Raw genomic sequence first — 21,980 nt, 5'->3', positions numbered from 1 at the left:
TCTTCTGACTTTTCTTACCTTGAATATTATTGAGCCTGAAAGAAATGTGAGGATACTGTGTTCTCAAGGAAAGAAAGCATTTCAAGGAGTTAAGTTGCAAAACTTATAATTTAGTCAAAATAAAGTGCAGGCATGAGCCAGAAATTTGGGTTAGGCTTCAGTAATTAAACAAAATGACAGACAGTGGCGTGAACGCTTATGTGTCTTACACAGTCCTTGGCAAGCATCTGGTTTTGTCTAAAAATTGAATATGCATATGAAGGAGAGATCATTCTAATTGAATGGAAAATATGAAATTACAAAGGCAACAAAGTATAAATAATTGAAAATCAGGTTGCAACTCAGCTTCTGTATGTTGTGAGCTCAGTTGCAAACAAAATTGCTGGAATGGGAGTTCACAGTTTTGTTCTTAATTTTACTTTCATGGTACCATACTCGTGGTATAGAGAGCAAGGCAGTGAAAATGATGAAGGGGTAATTAAATAGCTGTAGGAAAGTAAGACCCAAACCAGAGTCTAATTTTCAGCACTCTGCAGCTTTCATTATATATGTATATGCTTTGATTTCTCATGTATATGGAAAAGGTATCCTCTAACACTGCATGTTTTTAGTCTCTCTCCTCCAGAATTGTTTCATGGTAAGATGTGGCAAGCTTGTTTCGTTTGTGAAATCATTGCAGAAAAGAATTATTAAAATAACTTTGTGAACAGTTAGTTACTTGTGAGCAGTCCTTTATCATGACCATACCCTGTTTGACTGTTCGGCATCTCTTGTTCGTTCGGTGAAATCACTCAGAATGGGCAATTGTCAGTGTTTTAAACTTTTTGGCTCCACTTGCCCTGCTGTGTCTGTGGGTGAAGGCACCAGTGAGATTTCTGTGCTCAAAAGCGTTATTTTCAAGCAGAGCTTTCTTCAAATTTAACCAATATTGTTAGACATAATAGAAACCATATGCTACTTCATATCCCAGTAGTAGGGTTGTGATGCTGGCAAGTGCCATGGAACCAAGTTCCAGGAGCACAATAATTTTGAAATATTCACTGTAAAAATATGTTCAGTTCTGTATTTGGTTTAAGGCCCAGGATTTGCCCTTAAGCATTGAGTACTTGTAGAAGCAAATCAGATTCAACAGTTTTACTGTTAAAAGGAGACCAAAGTAAAGCTGTTTGTAATACTTCCAAAAAGGAGTGCTCACAGCAACCCACAGCTGGAGAAGAGTGTTGTTTTGGTTTATATTTTGTTCTGACACTGTATCATGGGCTTGGTTGTACTCCCTTTAGGATGGGAATTATGGTCCTCCTCTTCTAAGGACTTTTTGAGAATTGGAAGTTTTCACTGAGGACTGTGGAATTATTTAAATAATTTGCTATTAATACTTTACTGATTTGAACAGTATTTAAATGCACATGTTACTGTAGTAAGACTTCAGACAAGTGTGTATTAAAACTTAAAATTTGAGACACTTGGAAAACACCCAAGGACTTGCAGATGACCAGAATGTCTTATTCTTAGCAAATACTGAACTCCTCTAAATTCCTGTCATGGTATTGATGCAGTGTAGAGATTGGTCAATATTGCATTTTTCTAATTAGCAAATAGGCATGAGTATACTTATTATGTTAAAGTAATTATAAAATAAAATTTGAAGGGGGAGTACATAAAATCCTTTTTCTTGTGCTATATGTTTTGAATGCAAATTACAGAAGTTTGTCTCTATATGAGAAGAGAATCATCAATTTTGACCTGTGTGGACACAACCAGAGGAAAATTTTGTGAAACATGAGTCTGTAAAAATGCTTCTGTGCTGTAAGGAGCAAGCAGTAGTAGTCTAGATGTTTCCTTCTGTGCTGTAAAATTATCTCTATGATCTAGTTTATTGACATCAGAGTTGTTTCTTTACACTGCATGTGCTTTGTGCTTACAGCAAAAGACTCTCTCTAGTCCTCAAGATTCCGGTGATGGAAAAGTTTTCAGGACTCTTGGAAAACTGCCCAACAGTTAACACTGTTGGAAAACATTTGCCCTGTTTATTTCTTCCATTTGTCTGAATCAGCTGGAAACATTGAAATTAGCTCTTTTTTTCCTGCTTACCTGCACAACCTTATGCTGTGACATTTCTGATCCTGCTGTAGGTGTTTTGATAGCTGGTTAATGACACCTGAGCTTCCACTTGAATATCAATTTAAGCTCTTTTAGCCTTTTCTTTGCCCTTACATACATCCTTATGTTTTCGGGCCTTGTGGATGGTCCTTGTCCTAATAATCTCTAATCAAGATCCTTCTCCATTGGCGGTTAACAGACATGAAAACTTGTTCACATCGTGGTCTCAAAAGTGAAAAAGAGACAAATCAGGTTTTCTAGTTGTGTGTTTAGGTGAGACCTCTGGGAATCTTGGGTTTCCCTATTGCAGAATTGTGGGGTTTGCAATATTTGATGTTATTTTAGAGCTTTGAAATAAGCTTTTCAATGTGTTAATATTTTTCTTCACTTGAGGAGTTCTATGAAACTTCAGTCTCATGCAAACTGTAAAGATAACAAGACTGAAATACCAGGGATGTATTACAGGGGTTTCTGATGGCAGCACTAATGTGATACTAGAATGAACTTTGGCTGCAGGAGCCATATCTTCCCCTCTGTCCTCAGCCATTTCCCTTCCCCTTGGGTGCCATGTGAGAGCTGCTCTGGTTGAAGTTAACCTGGGGCTGGCAGGGGGGAGAATCTTCATCTTCACTTCCATTGCCCAGCTCACTTTATGGCTGCAGGACTGCCCTGCTGGTGCCTGCAAGTGGAAGGTGCTTTGTGGCTTGAGCATGGGCAGGCAGGGAGACTTCTGCTTCAGGGGTGGGGTATTAAGGGCACCTCCAGTGGTTGAGGTACTGCTTTGTTTCCATGGAATACGTTAAAGATACAACACATTTCTGCCTCTGAGATCAACTGATTTTTATTTATCTTGACAAGGTTTAGAATAGCATTTCCTCGTGTTGAATGCCATTCTTATGGAGTTAAAAAGCTGTCATGTCTTGCTTTATTTTTTACAAACTCAAAGGGCACTTTAGTACTGTCAGCGTGAGATCATCGCTGTCTAATAATAGACACTTTAGAAGATTTCCATTAATGCTGACTTTTAACAGAGCCCTGTTCCTATTAGAACTGCACCTTACAATCATGCTGTATCTTTCACTACAAAACAATTATCTGAATTGTGTCAATTGACTAAAATCTATTAGCTATTAAAACTCAGAATGTTGCTTCTGCTGGGAAAGAAAGTCATCTTGTTTAACTTCCCCCTCTCCTTCCTACATCTATGAGAGTGGGAGCCTGTGTGAGGGAGGAAAGAAAGGGAGCCTGATGGTGCTTAATGGCTGATGAATACAGCCAAGGATACAGGAGTGGTTGCCTGGCAACGGGGGAGGATGGGCTGAGGTCCCTTGTCACTACACAGGAGTTGACATTGGCTCATCTCTGGAGCTCATGAAGGCTGACTTATGCAGTTTGCATTCTTTATTCTCCATATGTATCATAGCTGGGTTAGATTTGTATCTTACATGTTTTGTCTCCGTGTATTTCTTACTTTTTAAAAGAAACACAAGAAGAATGGAAGCAAATCAAGCGTTTTAGTTAAAGGAAGAAAACATGTGCGTCCTGTCCTATGCGGGCTTTCAAGGCGACAGCCATGTTTAGAAAGAGACTTACCTAAAATTTTGAGCTCTTAGACCTAGTTCCATGTGTAAAGTCATGTTTTCTTAGTCTGGGAGCCCTCTGAAAATTATCATTACTGCTGACAGACAGTGAGCTGGGGTTTATGTTATAATTGCAGCCTCTAGAAGGTTGCCTTTTCATGGTAAAACACAGTTCTGAAGTGACACTTACTACTGAAATAATACCAGGCTGCTAACAAAGTGTGTACACTGAGGAGTGGGACAGAGTTGACCCTGTACAAGTTGTTCTTAGACAATTCAAATGGATTTTGAACATACAGGTGTCTGTATGAGCTGTGGCTCTATCTTTGTGCTGCAGGAGAGTTGTATGGAGGTTCTTCCTTAGGGAGATGATGGAGAGCCTGTGTTAGTTTGGTGTTTTCTAGAAGACCTTTATGGAAAAGTACATGGACATTACTACATGGAGGTTGTTATCATTAAGTGAATATTAATCCAGTAACTTTTTTTCTTTTCTATGGACATAATATTAAGAAGAAAGTTGCAACTGGCTTGCAGACCCAGGCTGTGCAGTCCAGCAGGCTGTGTATTTTGGATATTGCCAGAGGCAGTAATTTCCTTTGCCCTTTTAGCTCTCAAAAACGACCCTGGTGCCTAATGGTAAGGTCAAAACTGTAGGAAACAGGTTGGGATCTTGTTTTGAACTGTTGGACAGGAGGTCTATGTAACCTTTTTGTGCTTGTTTCTTCCACTAGACAAAAATGAGGTTAAGTGTGCAATTTTATCATCTTGAGGATTTTTAAAAGTGAAAAACCACACCTCTCTCTTACTAGAAAGAGCAATTCTTATTTGCCAGTGCTTGCTTCCCTTTTTGCTTGTCGAGTTCAATGCTTTTGTCATTAAGGCTGAAACTTGGCCTACTGTGAAACCTTCCCAGCTGTCAAAATACGGAGTGTTTGTATGGAAATGTATTGATGGAATTTGCAAAGAAACCCATTATGTTTTCTGGATGGTTTGTAATTATCAGACTTCGAATAATCCAAACATAAATCAGTGTTTTCATCTGCACAGTCTGTTCACTCTCTCTGTCCCCCATGCAAACACACAGAGGCCAGACAGCAGCAGCCAGCTGTGAGGAGTTGCTTCCTTGTAACTGGAGATCCTCAGAAAATCAGGTGAAAGGTTTGAAATGTTTCAATTTGGATAGGCAAAGCCTTGAGGCAATTGTCATTAACAAAATGGTCTTTCTCCTTCATTCTTCCTGTTGTAAGCTGTAGCTTCTGACTTACTATTTATCTTTTTAATGGTGTATACTGACATTACAAGCCCTGAATTTGCTACAGGGTATTGGGAAATGTTTTGTAGCTCATAATGATCCATGGGAAAGTTTGGGTAAACTGCTCTGGACTGTGTTTCATGGTAACTTGTATTCCTGAGGGCAACCTTGGTCTGTAGGCAAGATTGCTCTCCCATCATCTGCACATGTAAGTGTCTGTGGGGAGAATTGTATTAACTCAGGTGAAACTGCCATGATTGAAGGAACTGCAACTGCACTGATGTTACAGAAGCTTTGGATCCAAGTGTTGGAAGCTGGGCTTTAATCTGCTGTATCAATGAAGGAAAAGATTAAAATTTTAAGATTCTTAAATCTCTATTCCTGTCCAAGGTGTCCAGATTTGTGGCTGCTTATTCCCCTGTAGTAGATTCTAAGACAGCAAAAGACTTTGAAAATAATTGTAATTGAACCAAGAATCATTAAGATTTTTTTTTTTAATTACAGTAGTTTCTCTGTACAATGCAGTGCTGTTGAAAAAAACCTGACCAACTTCTGTAATGTTACCAGAAATGTTCTTTTATTTACAAACCAAACTAAATAATTTTAAACCTAAAATAATTATTGTCCATCTTTTCAGGAATGTGAGTGGAATATATTAAATACTTTCAGTGTTCTTTTGGAACACCTGGCAGTGTCTTATGAACTTTCAGTACTAATCTACTGAAACACTGGTTGTACTGGAACAGTGGTGAAGGAAACTTAAACTGTGATGCTTTAAATCAGCCAGTTTTGACACTTTCAACTTATTTTTGCAATGGTTTTAAATTTTCTTCTACTGCCTCATAAAGTAGTAATTTCTGTTGGGCTTTTGCCTTTTTTATGGAACTGAAAGATAGAAAGTCATGGAAGGATCAACCCAGAGCAGACAAGATTTAAAAGATCGTGGTTTTTTTTTTTGTGCATACCAAGAGCACTGTATGAAAGTGAGGTTCTGATTCTTTTTCTTAATTATGGGCACAGAATTGATTTCTCATCCTTCATTTTTGGCTTTATGCTGTTTATTTGTGTTACATAATATCCCATCTGAGATATGAAGACAATTTATTGATTAAAGCACATGAAACAAGTACATGGTGTGTAAGCAGGGGAAAAGGGTCACAGGTGAGTGATGCATTTTACATCTCATTTCCTGTGCTACTACTGCATTAGGAAAACAACAAAAAAGTGAAAATATATTAAGCAGTGCAATAACTGCATACAAGTGAATACCAAGCCAACAGCTGTGTTTTGCAGGAGTACACCACTGTAACTGGAATTGGGGAAAAATAAAACTTTATTGCAGAGTTGAGGAGAAATGGAAAACAGTGCTAATCTAAAAATAATTTGTCTTTTTTTCCTTATTGTTCTTCTCAGTTGGGAAGAATAAGATTTTGCTGCTTTTACTCTCTCTGGAAAAATAGAGCTCCTTCTGTTTTTTAGGAGTGCTGCATAGCTGATTCAGAGATGGAAACAGCAATGAAGAGCGTTCTTCCATAGTAAAAAGGTTTTATGTAGGGAGTCACAGTAAATAATTGAACTAACAACTAGTTTGGAAAAAAGGAAGAAGTTGTGTGAAGCACAACTCAGATGTGATGGTTGTGCCCTGCTGTCAGGGAAGATGTGAGGGGCCAGAACCTTGGCCTCGGTTTGTGCAGTCCCAGTGCTGCGTCATCCACCCATCTGATTTTGCAGAGTAGTTGTTAAAAACTAATGAAATGTGCTCTACTACAGACTAATGAGATGTGCTGTATCTGCAGAGGATTGCAGGCAGATGTGATGTGAAGGTTGCTCACTGGAGAGGAGGGGATGGTAAATTATGGGTGTGCTGAGCTTGGGGCTGGCTGTGCCCATGGGCACTGCTGGCTCAGAGGGGCTGAGCTCACCTCACAGCCTGTCAGCAGCAAAGAAAGCTGTCTTGTTTCCATGTGCTCTGCTCCTTCCTGAGCTGATTAACATTTTTTAACTAGCAGAAAACAGGGAAGTAATAGGAAATAGTGGGTAGCTTGCTGCTGTGAAACTGTGGGATTAGTGAACTGAATGGTTTATGGCGGCTTCAGAAGACAACCACACCTGGCACAAGGAGGCAGCAAGTTTACTGGCTATAAAAGTAACAAATGGGCGTGGGAATATCAATTTATAGGCTTTTCTTGTCAATATACCCCCTCATTTGTCCATAGGTATGTATGTATCCAAAGCATTTGTCAGGCTTCTGATGCAGAGACCCCCTGTTTAGCCTGGTTGATGATGTGACAAAGCAGTTTCGTTGCTTTGGCTGGTTCAGGGGGTAGCTATTTGCCAGCTCGTAGCATTTGATGGGATGTATGGATTGCAGCTCATGGCATTGCATGGAATGGTTGTCTTGCTGTATATGTGGCAGTCCCACAAAGTGAGGTAATTTGTTAGCACAGTTATTGCTTCTCTCTAACATACACATACAGATATATCTCTATATATACATATATATATTTTACAGCTCTTCTGTTGTTGCAATCTTTAATGATTGAAGATTCACACATAAAATTCTTCCTGGCTCTTCTGTATTTGCTGGAGTAGAAGATACTTCAGCATTCAAGTCTTCAGTGGCTTGAAAATCCATCTCCATATTAAATCACTGTATTTTATACATTAAATGAGTTATAAAATCTTACATATGTGCCTGGAATGCATGCTGACCTACTTAAACCACAGCCCTTCCCAGCTGTGCTAGATGTATCTAGAGATGCGTGTTCATCTTGCCGAAATCCAAGTAGGAGATCACCCATTTTGGTGTTTTGAAGAGGTGGCTTCTCTAAGAGAGAAGAGTAAGGATAAAATGGTGACTTTATTTTAAAGCTGATCAGCTTTTAATTTTCTGTATCAGATTTTTAGGCTCTGTGCTTCCTTCTGTGGTCTTAGAGTAGTAAGATTTACTTCTTAGCTGTGCAAGATGGAGTTCAGTCTCAGTTAGCTTTTATAGCATTAACTCTCCTGCTGACAAACATTTTTCATTCCCTTACTCTTTCACTCTCCTTTTTTTAATCTGCTTACTATTGTCATGCAGTTGTTCCTTTGCTTTCAATTATAACTCCAAGATTCATCAGAAGTAGGGGTGGTGGAAATAAATCGTGCAGAGATTTCTCAGTCAAACAAACAGCATCTTTAAAAAGCACTCCTTGAATTCCAGTGCTTTTATAAATAGTCAAGTGGATCAAAAGGCAATTAAATGATTACTCTCTTTACTAGGTTCTGTATACACTGCATTGCTAGGCCCAGATTATAAAGTATAATCTTCTGTGCATCAAACCTTTATACTTGTTTGCATAATATAATTTAGTTTAATACTGAAAAGACCAAATTAGAGGGGAAAAGGAGAAAATAGTTCTGTTTTCTACCTTTTACAAACCAACTTCATGGCAATATGTCAGTAGCTTTGGCTTCTGCACTTGTTCTTCAGCTTAAGTTGTTACTTATATTCTACAGACTCATCAATATTTTCATTAAGTAGGAAGTCTAAAAACACTGGAAGTGAATCAGGAGGCCATTGCTGATTTTGATTGCTAACTTTTTTTTTTTTTTTGAGGTTTGAGGTTTTTTTGAGGTTGCCAAAGCTCTGGGAGTGAAAACTGAGGAGCAGGAACTGATTAGAAAATGGTATTTAGAGAAACTTCAGAAATGATATTTTGACAAAGCACCTGTTTTCCGTGGAGGGAAAAAAACCTCTGTGGGGCAAGCTGTCAAAGTGGTCTTGTTTCAGCCTCCTAAATCAGGACTTTGAAAGTGAAGAAGGAGAGATTTTGAGTTTTCTTATGGTCATAAAGGTAAAACAGGTCACAAATTGTGTTGTATTTGTCAATCACGTCAGACAGATAGGTCTCAGAGAGCCAGAACAATTACCCATAACTCAGGTATTGTGAAAATAATGTATGTGTTATTAACAAAACAACAAAAAATAATGAATCCTGCTTTCTTCTGCATACTAATAAATTTCCTTGGCATGTGATTTTCTCACTCAGCAAGGGATTAAGGAGAGCTTGAACTACATGTCAGTCATTTTGCTGGATGTGCTTTTGAAAAAGAATAGTTATGCTCCTCTGTGCAATCATCCTCCAACAAAGTGGCCAAGGGGGAAAAAAACACTTTATGGTGGGTCTGGAAGACGTAAATCTTAGTTCTGTTCAATCCACATCCATAAGTTGCAGGTCAGAGTGGTGTTTTGGAGCCTTTTCTGGTCTCTTCAGTAGTGAGCTGTGATGAGTGCTTAGAAATAAGTGGGAACAAACATACTTTGTTTCCCACTAAGCTCCCAAGGGGCAATGTTTGCATCTGTATGAAGTTCTGTACCACAACATCCTTGTAACTGGTGAAAAACTGTTTAGCACAACTAGACTTGGAGATAAAACTCAGATGAGCCAGAGGAATGTGGGAATGAACATCTCATCCATGATGGGCTTTGCTCACTGCTCAACACTGTCTGTGCAAGGTCTCTATTGCTGGCACTCAGTCACTGTTTTTTTTAGTGCATCATTTGAACAGACACTGAAAACCTATTTCACTGTGGTTTTGGGACTGGTTATCCTTGCTTTTGTATTTAATCCATTTTAATTGTGGAAGAAAATATTTTTCCTTCCCCTCTCCTGTTTTAATTGAGGTTGTAGGCTAAACAACTGCTTGTAATTTGGAGGGTAACCAAATAAGGCTGTGCCTTCTGCTGTACCATTTTCCATGGGAGAAATAAAATATCTATGTTGCTCTTAAAAACCAAACAAATAACCACCACTAACAACAAGAAAACCTGAGCACCAGCTCTATAAAAACATGAACATCAGAATCTGTGCCTGTCTGGTTTAGTAAGGCAAACAGGACTGGCACTGTCCCGTTTCTCCCAGAACTCCTAACATTGTTGCAGGTGAAATATTTGTTATTGTTTTCTTGTGAAAACTGTCAGCCTGTGATGCCAGACAGGTAGTCACTACAAGAAACTTTATGGGCTGCTTTTTTCCTCTGATACACGTTAAAACTCTTGGTTAACAATGAGCAAGTGTCCACAGAGCCTGGATCAGAGAGTCATCCTAGCAACTGTGTAAAAGAAATCTGCATATTCCCAGTTCTTACATTTCAGTTCTAGATATGATTTGCATTATCTGTGCAATTTCACATGTAATAAGTGTACCTTCTTATTCACATTTTTGAAATGTTGGAACTATATTCTTTAGGAAAAAAAAAAAAAAAGCAAACCCCAAAACATGTAGTTCTGTTCCCTTTGGGGAGTATGTAGAGTAATGTCTGGGAGTTTGAAATATATTACCAGCAAAGAATGACAGCCACAGGGGTAGCTTTTGGTGATATTACTTTCTTTGCATTAGTTCTATAAAATAACTGTATTTTTGAGTAGAAATGAGAGGCATGGAAGCAATTTGGCCAGCACTTCAAGGGGTTTTGCTGACAGCTCTCAGTTGTGAGAGCCTCTCTCTGGCTTTGCTGAGCTGCTGTTGGAAACTTGTGGCAAAATTCACATTCTCTGCCAAGAGTTACCACTGTTGGTGGAGAGTGCTCTGTTTCCAATGACATGGAGCTCATGATGAAGGTGACATCCATGATGTCAGCAGTATGAGGCAATGATCTGCTTGGCATGACTTCATGCACAGCATAATAATTAACTTTTCCCTTTTTTTAGCCCTGATCAAATTATGTTTCTGTTCATTGACTGCCAAATGCACTCTTTACACTTAAGAAATGTTGTATTTGCTGTGCAGTGAATATACAGAATCACTTTCTCCTTTTTTTTTTCTGCAAGCAGAACAAAGCCACTGCATTTTTCACACTTAGGTCCTTCTGGAGAGAGTTAATGGGTTAAGGATTCCTCCTTTGGAAAGCACTCCATTTAAATCATTGCACACAACTGAGCACAACAAACAGTTTTAGGAGAACATAAAAGCAAGAAAGCCATTTCTCACCATCAGTCATTGTTGGAAGAGGGAGTGTGAAAAATCTTGAGTTCCCGTCCTTTTTGTGCTATTCCCACTTTTAGGCTTCATTTCAAAGGAGGGAGTATTTTCGGTACTATCACTCTCATCTCTTGAATTCTTAAAAATATTTAAGAGTTAACAGAAGGTGATGTGAGAAAATGCTAGAACTTAAATTACAAAATTCTTCTGTAGGTGCTAAAAGCCTAAAATCAGAATCTTCCTCCTGAAGGAAAGTGCTGGTGCTCAGTAGCTAAGGAGAATAGTTATTTTCGTTGCCTTAGACTTCTGTCTTCTTTGGAATTAGCTCTCTCTTTGGAGGGGAGGGGGGGGAGGCTGAGATGGGCATCTCACAGAATACAGTTTTGAGGGTAAAAATTAATCATTATGATTTCTCCCATGCCTTTTTATTACTAAAATAAAGTAGGGTATTTAAGGATTTCTCTTTGAAGAGATGGATAGTTGTGTTTGGAGAAGGCAGAAATGGTTTAGTTTTTTCTTTCTCATCAGTTAATTATCAAATATATTTTGATTTGCGCTGCAGAACTTCATTGATAAATAAACTTTTTTTTTCTTAATCATGTCTTTTAAAAGTAGAGCAACTCAAGTTTTTTGAATAGAGAAACTCAGCACTAAATCTTTGACTTCCCCAGGTTTGATGGTTAAGGAAGAGTTTCTATATGTGCTCTTCTCCTGTCCCCAGGAAGGGATAGGGCAACATAAATGTTGTTCCCAAATCAAACTAGTACTGAATGGTCCACTTGCTCTCGTGGCTTTGAGAGCTGAGATAAGGAAAGATCAGTGGCCCAATATTTTTCCTTCTCCAGTCTTAGCTACATTTCATCAGCTTTGAGCTTCAGGAAGATCATGCACATCTCTTTTCTTATTAGACACCTGTTTGAAAAGCAGGAATAGATATAGTCAGACCCTTTTTAATTAAGGCTTAATATCTGCTCTTGCACACTTGTCCCAATAATTGTCCTACTGGATGCTTTCAGGAAAGGGAACTTTGGTTTGTCACTCTTGAGGGAATCACAAAGCCAGCAAAGTTCTTATTTATGCATTTCTCTGCACACAAAAATAACTTGTTTTATTCTCTATCCTTAAGTAGAGGAAACTGCCTTAGAACTGAGCTGAAAAGGACCTCCACCCACTAAACGAATGGCTCAGTCAAATGTTTCACTGGTACTGTCAAGTGAAGACTCAGTAAATTAATTCAAGATGATGTTCAGCATCGGAACTGGAAGTCACAGAAGCAGCTGGGGAGATTCCCCAGGTGTTTGCTGGAGTCTCTCCTCTTTCACTGGCTCTGAGCTGGCCAAGGGCAGCTCCAGCTCGTTGACAGTGAATTGGTATTCCAGGACGGATGGGTCTGGTGAATTGTAGGAACCACTGACTGCAAATTCTGGTTCATGAGCTGAGATGGAGGATTATGGGGGAAAACGTAGCAGTGGTTTAGCTAAACTAAGAGGAATGAAATAACAAAAGGCCTAATTTCAAACCTTAGTTCATTTTTCTTCTTTCTTTCTTGGTAAAGAGCCTTTTCTGAGTGTGGAACAGTCAATTTAACCCAAATAATTCAGCAATCAGGCAAGAATGAAGCATGAGCATTTTCTTGTAAACCCCTTCATTTCTGTTAACCAAGTGAGAAGTTTTCTTGAAATTCACTGTTCAGGTAGTTCAGGCTTGGGGGATGACTGATTTACCTTCTGTAGCAAAACTCAGGACATAAATATTTCTGTATACTTCTGCCCATGTGAGGAGTGTTACTGTTGGGGGGATATTCTTATTACTAAATGAGGCTTTTGTTTGAATTGGCATAGTTAATTTCAGAAATTTTATTTTAAAGGTACACTATACTTAGCCTGAATCATCTTGAAAAACTTACTTTCCATATTTTTGTCCTCTGTTTCTGTTTCAGTACTTCAAAAAAAGGGGGTGGGAGAAAAAAACCATATAGTTTAGTTTTAAAAATAGACTTAATTGCTTCTGGATTAAAACAATTTCTAACACTATTGATTAGACCCTTTTGAGTGTAATCCAGATGGAGATTAACATGGTGAGAGCTAATTACCTCTTTTAGTTGCAGTCGTTTGTTCCTTTAAAATAGTGCTGTGTCTTCCCTTTGATTTTTGTCACTGGCAGTTGCAAATGTAAATGTTAAACTAAAACTAACTTTGAGGGGAGAGAGACAGGTGTACTTGTTCAGCAAATGGATCACAAATGCATCAGACACCTGTTATTTGATTTACCTGTCAGAAAAGAGCAAATATTTTCTTGGAACTCACCTGGGAGTGCGGCTGGATAAGATTATCTCCTTGTGCTGGAGAGGGAGGGTGAGAGAAGCAAAACAAACTTTTGTTTTGTTTAGAAGCCCTTTTTGTAATGCAGTCCAAGCAACATCGACATTGCGGTGTTCAGGTAAAGCATTTTCCTTGGGGGTAACCCTTGGGAAAGGCAGGGCAAGGGCGTGTTGGGGTTTTTAGGTTTTGGGTGCTTTGCAAAGATTTTGCCATCGGCAGCGATCCTTGCCCTCAGCGGTGGAGAACTGCGAAGTTCCCATCCCAGAGCCTGGCTTGATAGTTATCATTTAGTTTCCCTGCGAAATGCAAATTCAGAGGTCCTTTAAAAGCAGCTTAAGTTGCGAACTTTCTGCGGGCTTTGTTGGCATTTTGTCCAAAAACACCTGCCACGAAACAGAGATAGGCTTTATCTCCCTGCCTGTGTGAAAGTGAAAGGAAAGGGTGGGGAACGAAGGAGCAGGAGAGTCCAAGAGGAGACAAAGCAGCCTTGCCCGAAGCACATGTTAATCAAAGGAGATCAAAGGATATGATGTCAGTTTATAGAGAAACAGGTCAGGCAAGCCCAGGTAGCTCAGGAAGCAGGGTACTAATTATTCACAGAGGAAAGCCAGGTATACAGTTACCGCGCTACAGCTGAAAGTCAGGAGGTCAAAACTTGCACGGAAACCAGGTCCGCTTGCTTTAAAACAGCTTGGCTCCTTTCGGGGGGAGTTCATAACTTTCTGGAAAATGGGAGAGAATGAGCCTAGTGCACCGAGTCCAGCCCAGCAAGGTAAGAGGTTTGGGGCATCGTTTGTCTCTGCGTGTGCGAGCTCGTCCCGCCGCTGGCTGTGGCAGCTGCGCTGCGTGTCCACACCAGGGGACGTGTTTTTGCTTGTGTTTTGGGGAAAGGAGGAAATCCACATCACTCATCTCTGCAATGTCTTGTTTTAAAAAACAAAAAACAAACAAAACCAACAAAAACACGGCATGAATTTAGGAGGGTAAGGGAAGGTCTGATAAGATCCTGGAAGCCTTTGGCACTCTATTGTCAACAAAGGTTGCTTTAAACTTAAGGTGATCTGTGGATGTTGAGGTTTCTGTTCCGTAGCTTAATTTAATCTTCTGCAAATGTGTTTTGTTTTTTTTTTTTTGGGTAGGCAGTGCTTTGCACAACTTTTTTGCTCAAATTTCATACCTGTTGCATGTGAGCAGGGCATGGCAAATGCATGAAGATGAAGGATTTTCATTCCATTTAGCATTCTTGGCTTAGTCCAGGTTGTTGCCTTGCTGGTTTTTTTTTTTCATTCTGTGGGCTGTGCTGAGGTAACACCAACACATGCTTGCAAAGTAGCCCTTATGGGCACTTGTGTGACTAACTGTAAGAACAGACAATTCTGTCCCAGGTATTTTAAATTTTCAGTAGAAGCGTGAACACAACACTTTATAACTCTTGCTTAGTCCTTCTTTTGCAACATTAATGTCAATTTTTCATTTCTTTGAGAAAGAATGTTTTCCCAGTAATCCTTTTTTCTTTCAACAGGCTGTTTTAACATCCCAGGAAGTATTATCTTCATGAGGAATGATCCCATTATTTTATCTTATCATTCAGTGGTGGTTTTTTCCCCTGACATTCAACCCATGCTTTTCCTTTGCTTGACTTTACCAGTTTCTTCCTGGCCTCTTTCTCATGCTTTGCATACCAGCAAGGGGCAAAACTTTGTGTCTATTTTGTGTTTTGCAAGAATCCTCAAACTACTGTACAACTTGCAAATGGTTTTCCGAGAGCTGGAATCGTAACTTTCTGGTCAGCCACAAGCTGTGTTACTGTTTTCCCCTTGCAGTTATTCCTTGTATTCAAGCAAGCACGTTATACTGGGGTTCAAATGTGTATCTCAGACCTGTGTTAATTGAGAATAACTCCCTTAATGCCAGGGCAGTTTTATTTACTAAGAACTTCTATTCCACTCTGGGTTTTTTTTGCTGTCTGTTAATTATTATGTAGATATATCCAGGAAGCATATGGTTCAGAAAGCAAGTTCAGTTTTGATCTGGATTTTAATATTGAAAAAAGCAGCAGGAATATTCAGTAGTGTACAGGTCTAAACACCATTTTAGGCATGGTAATGAAAGAATTGGCATTGTTTCTTTCTCTCTTCCTTCACTCAGGACCTGACTGAGTTTACAGGGGTTTGCTGTTCAGAAAGTTATGCAGTCTAATTCAGGCCTTAGTTTTCTTGCTGTAAGTGAGGATCTATTTCACTGCTGCCGATATAATCATACAAACAAAACTGATGGAAAATATATTCAAGCATGTTGTATTTTATACAGTTCTTTTGGGAACTGTGATTGTGATTCTGGCTCAAGCCGTGCCTTTTCTCCAGGAGAGTAAGTGAAATTAGTCAAATGGAATTCCTCTTCATTTGCCTTAGTGGGAATGGGACAAGAGTTAGGGCTGCACAGTAACAGTGTTTTTTTAAATAAACATGTTTTGTGTGTACATACATGCAAACACACACCCCAGGTTTAATGTTTTTAGTTGCCATCAGTCTGGTGTACTGGGTTATTTCCATGTGTGCTTGTTTTTGAAATTGTCCCAAATAACTGCTGAATCAACTGGTACTTTTTAAGCAGAGAATGATGGAAGAAATAACATTACTCAAGATACCCATCAAAACCACTGCTAGTGAGACAACTTGGATTTCTTTTCATGCTATTTATTTTTAGAGAACTTTGAGCTTGTACGAATTACTAAAGGTGCCAGATTGACAGCCCTGAAGGCTGGCTTCACTTATTCATTAGCAGAAGAGGTAGGGCCAGGGCAGCAGGTGCACAAACCTACTCGCTGTGCTACACCCATGGCTTCACTTCTGTTGTGAAAAAAAACCCTTTTTGAGGATCGAGGGTTTTCAGTCCTGTTCCCTCCTTGCCTTTCCCTGCAGCATTTTCTTCTAAGGGCGCAGCATAATGGTGTTGTGATGATTAGGTCTGAGCACTGAAGACTGGCAGAGCCCTTTATTTGATTTCACGTCAGATGGGGAAGGAGGCTCGGGGCTTACATAAGTCAGTAATTCTCGCCATCTGGTCAATCAGTAAATATAAGGTCACTCTGCCGTCACAGCATTTTTGTTTTGCAGCAAGTACAGTAAGCTCAGAGAATAAATTAACTCTTGGTTCCGTTCCGTTGTTTATTTTCCCACTTCTGGAAATGGTTCAGAGCTCGGTTTCTGCGAGGCTGCAGCCTGGGTGTGACAACTGAAAAGAGCAAAGCTCTGAACAATAGGGCTTTGACTGCCAGCCATGAATTGATTCCTCGTTAAGGCGAGCACACTGAGAGCCCTTCAAAAATGCAGTGAAACTAACTGAGAATACCTTGTATTTTTATGGAGGAGGTTTGTTTGGTTGGTTTTTTGTTTATTTGTTAGAGGTTTTTATTTACTTTTTGTCATTCTTAGGTTTTTCACCTTTAGACGCAAGATCCGTTCCTTCACACGAGTTGTTTTCAGTCTTCCCATGAATGAAGAATTGTTTACTGGAGAATGTGACAATATAAGCCCCACAAGATGCAATTACTGTAAATTTTAATTTTATTATATTGTTCATGAGTTGTAATTGATTTTGCACTGTATTGTGGTGCTAGATGATCAGAGTAGCTTTGCTTACTTGCTAAGTGCGTGCAATCCACGCTTGCCTCACTGGCCCAGAGAGGAGAGGGGTAAACTGACAAGTTCAAGTGAAAGCAGTTTGTTCTTTTGGTTCCAGAGAGGCACAAGCAAGGGAGCAGGAATGAGAGGAGTCATATGAGCATTATTAATATACCATCCTGAAAAACTTGGTTTTTTTCAGGGGTCCCTGATGTTTATTAGCATATTTTAAGCATTTTTATAACTGGTTTCATTGTATATAAATATAATATAATATAAATATAATATAAATATTAATATAAACAACTGTATTATTTCATAAAATAGTTTCCAGCAAGTTCAGATTCCCTCTGTAATTACTCTGGGCTTTGGATCATCTCTGAAGTGTCTGTTCCTTAGGTTTGTTCTCGTGTTTTGATGTTGATTTTTAGATCAATATATATGTAGTCTCATGAAATATTTACAGACCAGGTTTGAAAGAAGCAACTGCTGCTTTTTGCTGAGAAAGGTGATAGGAAAATATCACGAGCCTACATAAAGAACAATGCATGCTTGCATGGGGCAGTGAGAATGAAGAAGGGAATGTCCCAGGAAGCAAATTTTAGTCTCAAACTTCCTTTTCTTGATGGAGGGCTTCTTGGCCACCAGGTCTGCCCAGCTTGCTCAGTGATACGAAGTTTTATTTCAGGTTTGTGTTTTTGAGCAGGGCTCTGAATAATGCTAATGGATGCTGTAATCAGCTGCAGTTATTAACTGTGGGTTTTCTGACAAAAAAAGTGCTAATTCTGAAGGTCCTTTGTAAAAGTGCTTCCTGCCCCTTGGCGTTCGCTGACCCCAGTCCTGGAGTCAAGGGGTCCTTTGCTCTCTGGACAGTTTTTCACAGAACATCATTGGGTCCCTTTCCGGCTCTTTTTTGAATGATAAGAGCGAGGGTTTCCTGTGACAGCATTTCTTGCACAGCTTGGCTCTATTCCCCAACCAGGTACAGTAACAATGGGTAATTTAAAATAATTCATTTTATTGCTGCCTCCTGTAGATTTTTGACTTTCATTTCAAAGTGGTGAATCTACAGAGCTGGAGAAGTATGTTCTGATCACTATCGTGGTGCTGTGAAAAATACAAGATTTAAATAGTCCCGCAGAGCCATCAGCAGCTGGAATAGCACAGAGCACTCTTTTGACTTCAGCTGAAGTCATTCTAACATTTTCTGGGTGATTTTAACTCTTTTATCACAGGAGTGCCTGGGTTTTCTTTTAGCTTTCATTTCCCAGTTTCTATGTGCTCACGAATCAGGATTTGGTATTTCAGTTCTACAGAAATACCTTCACTAATATAAGCTTATTGAAACTGAGAAAACTGAATAAATTGAAGCATGGTAAGAGTGACTCTTGTCTCCAATGGTGAGAATCGACTGCAAAACTGGGTATCAACCCCAAGACTTTCAGCTCCCAATCTGCTTCATATTATTGTTGTTTTGCTGTTATAATCCTTTCCAGTTCTTAAAGGTATGTTGCAGATGATTGCATCTTAATATGTGTGCCTGAAAATGAAACAAGATAGCAACATCTTGCTGCAATAAATAGAACTGAAATTGAAAGTGTAGTAGATGTACAGCAAAAGGATGATGTTTGCAAAGTGCCTGGAAATTTTTTGTCATAATCTTGATCATAAAGCTACTTTAAACTTTGAAATTCTACCAAATATAGAAATAAGCTCCTGTCAGCAGTAGGTCTGTCAGATTCAGTGTTTGCCACTTAGGGAAGGGATCCAAGGGAAGTTGTTGGTTTTTCCCCCAATACATCATTCCTCAGTGTGTGTGGTAAGGGTTGTGTTTATTTTGGCTGCTCCTGTACCTCTTTTTCTGAAAGTAAGTCACTTACTGGAGAAAAGCAAAGAGCGGAGGTTGGCGTGGAGGGAATATCAATGTGGTCTGAGCAGTTCAAGAAAAGGAATCCAAGTTTTATGTAAACTTCTTCTGCAGATATGAACTAGTTCATAAACTACAGAATGCTCTGCATTCACAGCAGGTCCTGACAAGGTCTCTTTTTCCTTCTCCTTCAAGTACTGGAAGTTTTCTGGAAGTGGCTAGAAATTTTTCCATCTTTATACAGAGATTTCTTCATTCCATAGTCCTGGTAATGGTGAGGGGGTTTGTTTTGTTTCTCTTTTTCCTTTGCTTGAAAAACAGCATCTCCACTGATCACTGCCACTAATGAGGTGGTACAATCCTAGAACAGTATCCTTGCATTCTTTCTTGCAGTGACTTGTTGAGATACGTATGATAAAAATAAGCAGGGTTGGTTTTCTTGCAATATCATTCTGATCCAAGTATTTAAAATTTTTTTCTTCAGGTGTTTGGTTCTGTGTTAGGTGGTTTGTTTCATTGATTTGGGTTTTATTTTCCCCTCCAAGGCCTGCTCTCTTAATTAGTCCCTTCATAGTCATGATATTCTTAATATTCCATTAGATGGATGGACGTTGCCTGGCTGTAATATGGTAATGTTACATTGTAATTATGGTATCTTTAGGTAATGAGGAAACTGGAGGATAAAGTAGGCTTCAGAGGAAGAATTATTACTTTTCAGTGATCTTATGTAGGTATTTTTTGCTTTTGAGTTGTTTTTTTCTATGCCATTGTCATTGTTAGATTTTAAGCCAATAGCCATCAATTACTTAGGGAAAATAAGACAATTACTGGCACAATACCTGTACAATAAAGCTCCCCCATGTAGCTTATGTAGTGAATTTTGTAAAATTTGAAACAGGTCATTGTAGATTTGCTCCAAATCTGAAGACTTGGTTTTCTTAGTTCTCCTACCATTCCTTGTGGCTCAGGGTGACTCTGCGCATTTCCAGATTGTCATAATATATGTTTTGTTCTGTATTCTACATCCTGAGGTGTCTGAAGCAACTCTGTAATGGCAGAAGGAAATTTTGGTGAACATATGAGTAATTTTCCATCTCACCTGTTTCTAATTGTAAGGCCAAGCAGGGTGTTTTGGGGAGAAGGTGTAGTGCTTGAGTTTACCCTTCTGAAACTATTTATGAGTTGTTAAACTAGAAACACACTGTGAAGACCCTCAGAAGGACCGTGATAAACACTAAAAACCGTTTTAATTGCATCATTTACATGTCTTGAAAGAGGTGAAGTGCATGTGCTCTCTTAGTGATGATGCTGTTGTCATACAGGTTTCAGTAGCTATTGCATGTATCCATAATCATGAAAATTAAAAGAAGTTAAACTTTAGCATATATATATATATATATAAAAAAAACAACTTGGGGATTTTGGCAATTTTAGCCTTGTTTACTAAAGATATGAGACTTGAGCTGTCTCAGATGACACTGAGTGTGTTTGGTCAAATCTCAGATATTTCTGGAAGCATATTTTTCCAAAAGATTTTATTGGTGCTCACTTGATTTATGCAGCACTAATTGTACTTGAAGATATGTCCAGATATAGGGGCTTGGAGGAAGCAAACAAATCTAATTACCTTTTCATTCCTTCAGATCTTCATATCCCAAGATAAATTTTGAATTACACAGAAGGCTGTGCAACCCTGAGGAAGTGTGGACACGTCCACACTTACAGAATGAAATCCTGCCTGGTTTGCTAAAGAAGCACCTATTTTCCAGAAATACTGTGATTTCATTCTGTTATGGTATTTTCTAGCTCTCATTATTTCAGAGAAAAAAAAAAAAAAGAACTCTGTGAGGAGTTCAGGTGTGTATTTAATGTCTGTATTGTAGTTGTGACAACTTTTAGCAGTCTCATGCTTGTGGAATATATAGAATTGGGAACAATAACTGCAAAACCATTTATTTTGCATTTAGTCAGCAACCAGAGCAAGAAGGGGTTTTTTTAGAGTCCACTGTCATGTTTCAGCTGGTGCAGAGCCACAGGGTACCTCTGGGCCTGCCTGGTGCAAGGGTCAGCTCTCACAGAGTGTTGCTGCAGCTGCTTCTGCCTTTTTCCAGTTTCACATTTCTGGTTATATTTTGGTCATATCCTGAAGCATTCAGGAGAATAAAAAGTATAGGCTAAAGTTAACTAAATCCACCCCTGTAGAAACAGTTACAGAAAGTGGAGCTGAGGTTTTTAGCCTGAATGCGACTGTGAATCCATAGTACTGGCACAGTTTCATAACAGCTGGCTTTGTCAATTTGTATATACATTCATCTTTTTCTTCAAATAGTGCTTGTATAAAAGTGGCATTTCTGCTGTCTGTGTAAACTCAGATTTTTCTGTGCCTTCATAACACAATTAAGTTTACCACATTTTATTCCTGCTAGCGTTGCAAAGAGGGGCTGAGTCAGGCTGTGTTTGTTCTTGTGCTTCGTCAGCAGAAATGTTTACCAACTTTCTAGTTTTATTTTATTTCTGAAAATGCAGTGAAAGTAATGGGGCTTGCTGGTATCAAGAGGGTTTAATTTGCTTTGTGTATTAGCATTGACTGGGACATGAGTAAAAAATAATCTAGTTATACTTCCACTGCCCAGGGATGAGTTTTTAGGGATGACAGGAAACAAATATTCAACTTTTCACTTCTAAACTGAGTGTATTTGACTTGAAAGTCTGAGAGTTGCAGTAAACCCAAGTCATGGCAATGGTGGTTGTGCAGCAGGATTGTTGTTTCTCTCCTTACAGAGGTGATGTGTAACTGTCCTAGATCAACTGTGCTCTCCTCTTGTTTGCTCTCAGTGTGCCCTGGGTGAAAGACAGTATAGATGGACTATTTGGGTTAAAAATATAAAGCCATTCCCAATATTAAACTTCAGATACCCCATCACTCCAGCTCCTGGCAGCATTGGTGACTCTGTACCTGACACGCCCTCCTGGGGATGCTGCCTCCCTGTAGCAAAGTCACTGCAAGCTCCAGGGGACTGTAAATCCAGTTCTCTGTTAATTCATGGGCATTCTGGCCATCCCCCTGTAAATTGCAGCATAGCTTAACCAGCAGATAATTATATAAACCCATGTCCTCTGCACACCTAAACAACAAAATGTTTATAACTGTTGCTTTGCTGATAAAGAGAATTTTCCCAAGTTACTGTTTCTACACTTACCACATTACATGTAAAAACCATAAAATCCTGTATATTATCCATAAACATAATAACAAATGCTACACTACATAACT

At 39.1% G+C, this 21,980-nt stretch overlaps 1 protein-coding gene across 7 annotated transcripts in view; it reads left to right on the top strand.

Annotated features, from left to right (window-relative positions):
* NAALADL2 (N-acetylated alpha-linked acidic dipeptidase like 2) overlaps positions 1–21,980 on the top strand; it is a 434,035-nt gene that overhangs the window by 91,440 nt on the left and 320,615 nt on the right. For 2 of the 7 annotated variants that reach the window (XM_050308263.1, XM_050308257.1), the window contains exons 1-2: positions 13,322–13,334; positions 13,907–13,988. The exons of the other annotated variants lie outside the window; for them this stretch is intronic. In XM_050308263.1, the coding sequence (XP_050164220.1) occupies positions 13,946–13,988 (43 nt within the window). In that variant the 5' untranslated portion in view covers positions 13,322–13,334; positions 13,907–13,945. Of the gene's footprint in view, positions 1–13,321; positions 13,335–13,906; positions 13,989–21,980 lie in introns of those variants that run through there. 7 annotated transcript variants of the gene reach the window in all.

This window comes from Myiozetetes cayanensis, unplaced genomic scaffold (genome assembly GCF_022539395.1).
Source record: "Myiozetetes cayanensis isolate MyiCay16 unplaced genomic scaffold, myiCay2020 scf13, whole genome shotgun sequence".
NCBI lineage: Eukaryota > Metazoa > Chordata > Aves > Passeriformes > Tyrannidae > Myiozetetes > Myiozetetes cayanensis.
Note: the sequence above shows the minus strand (reverse complement) of the source record. Positions and strands in the feature narration are given on the sequence as shown.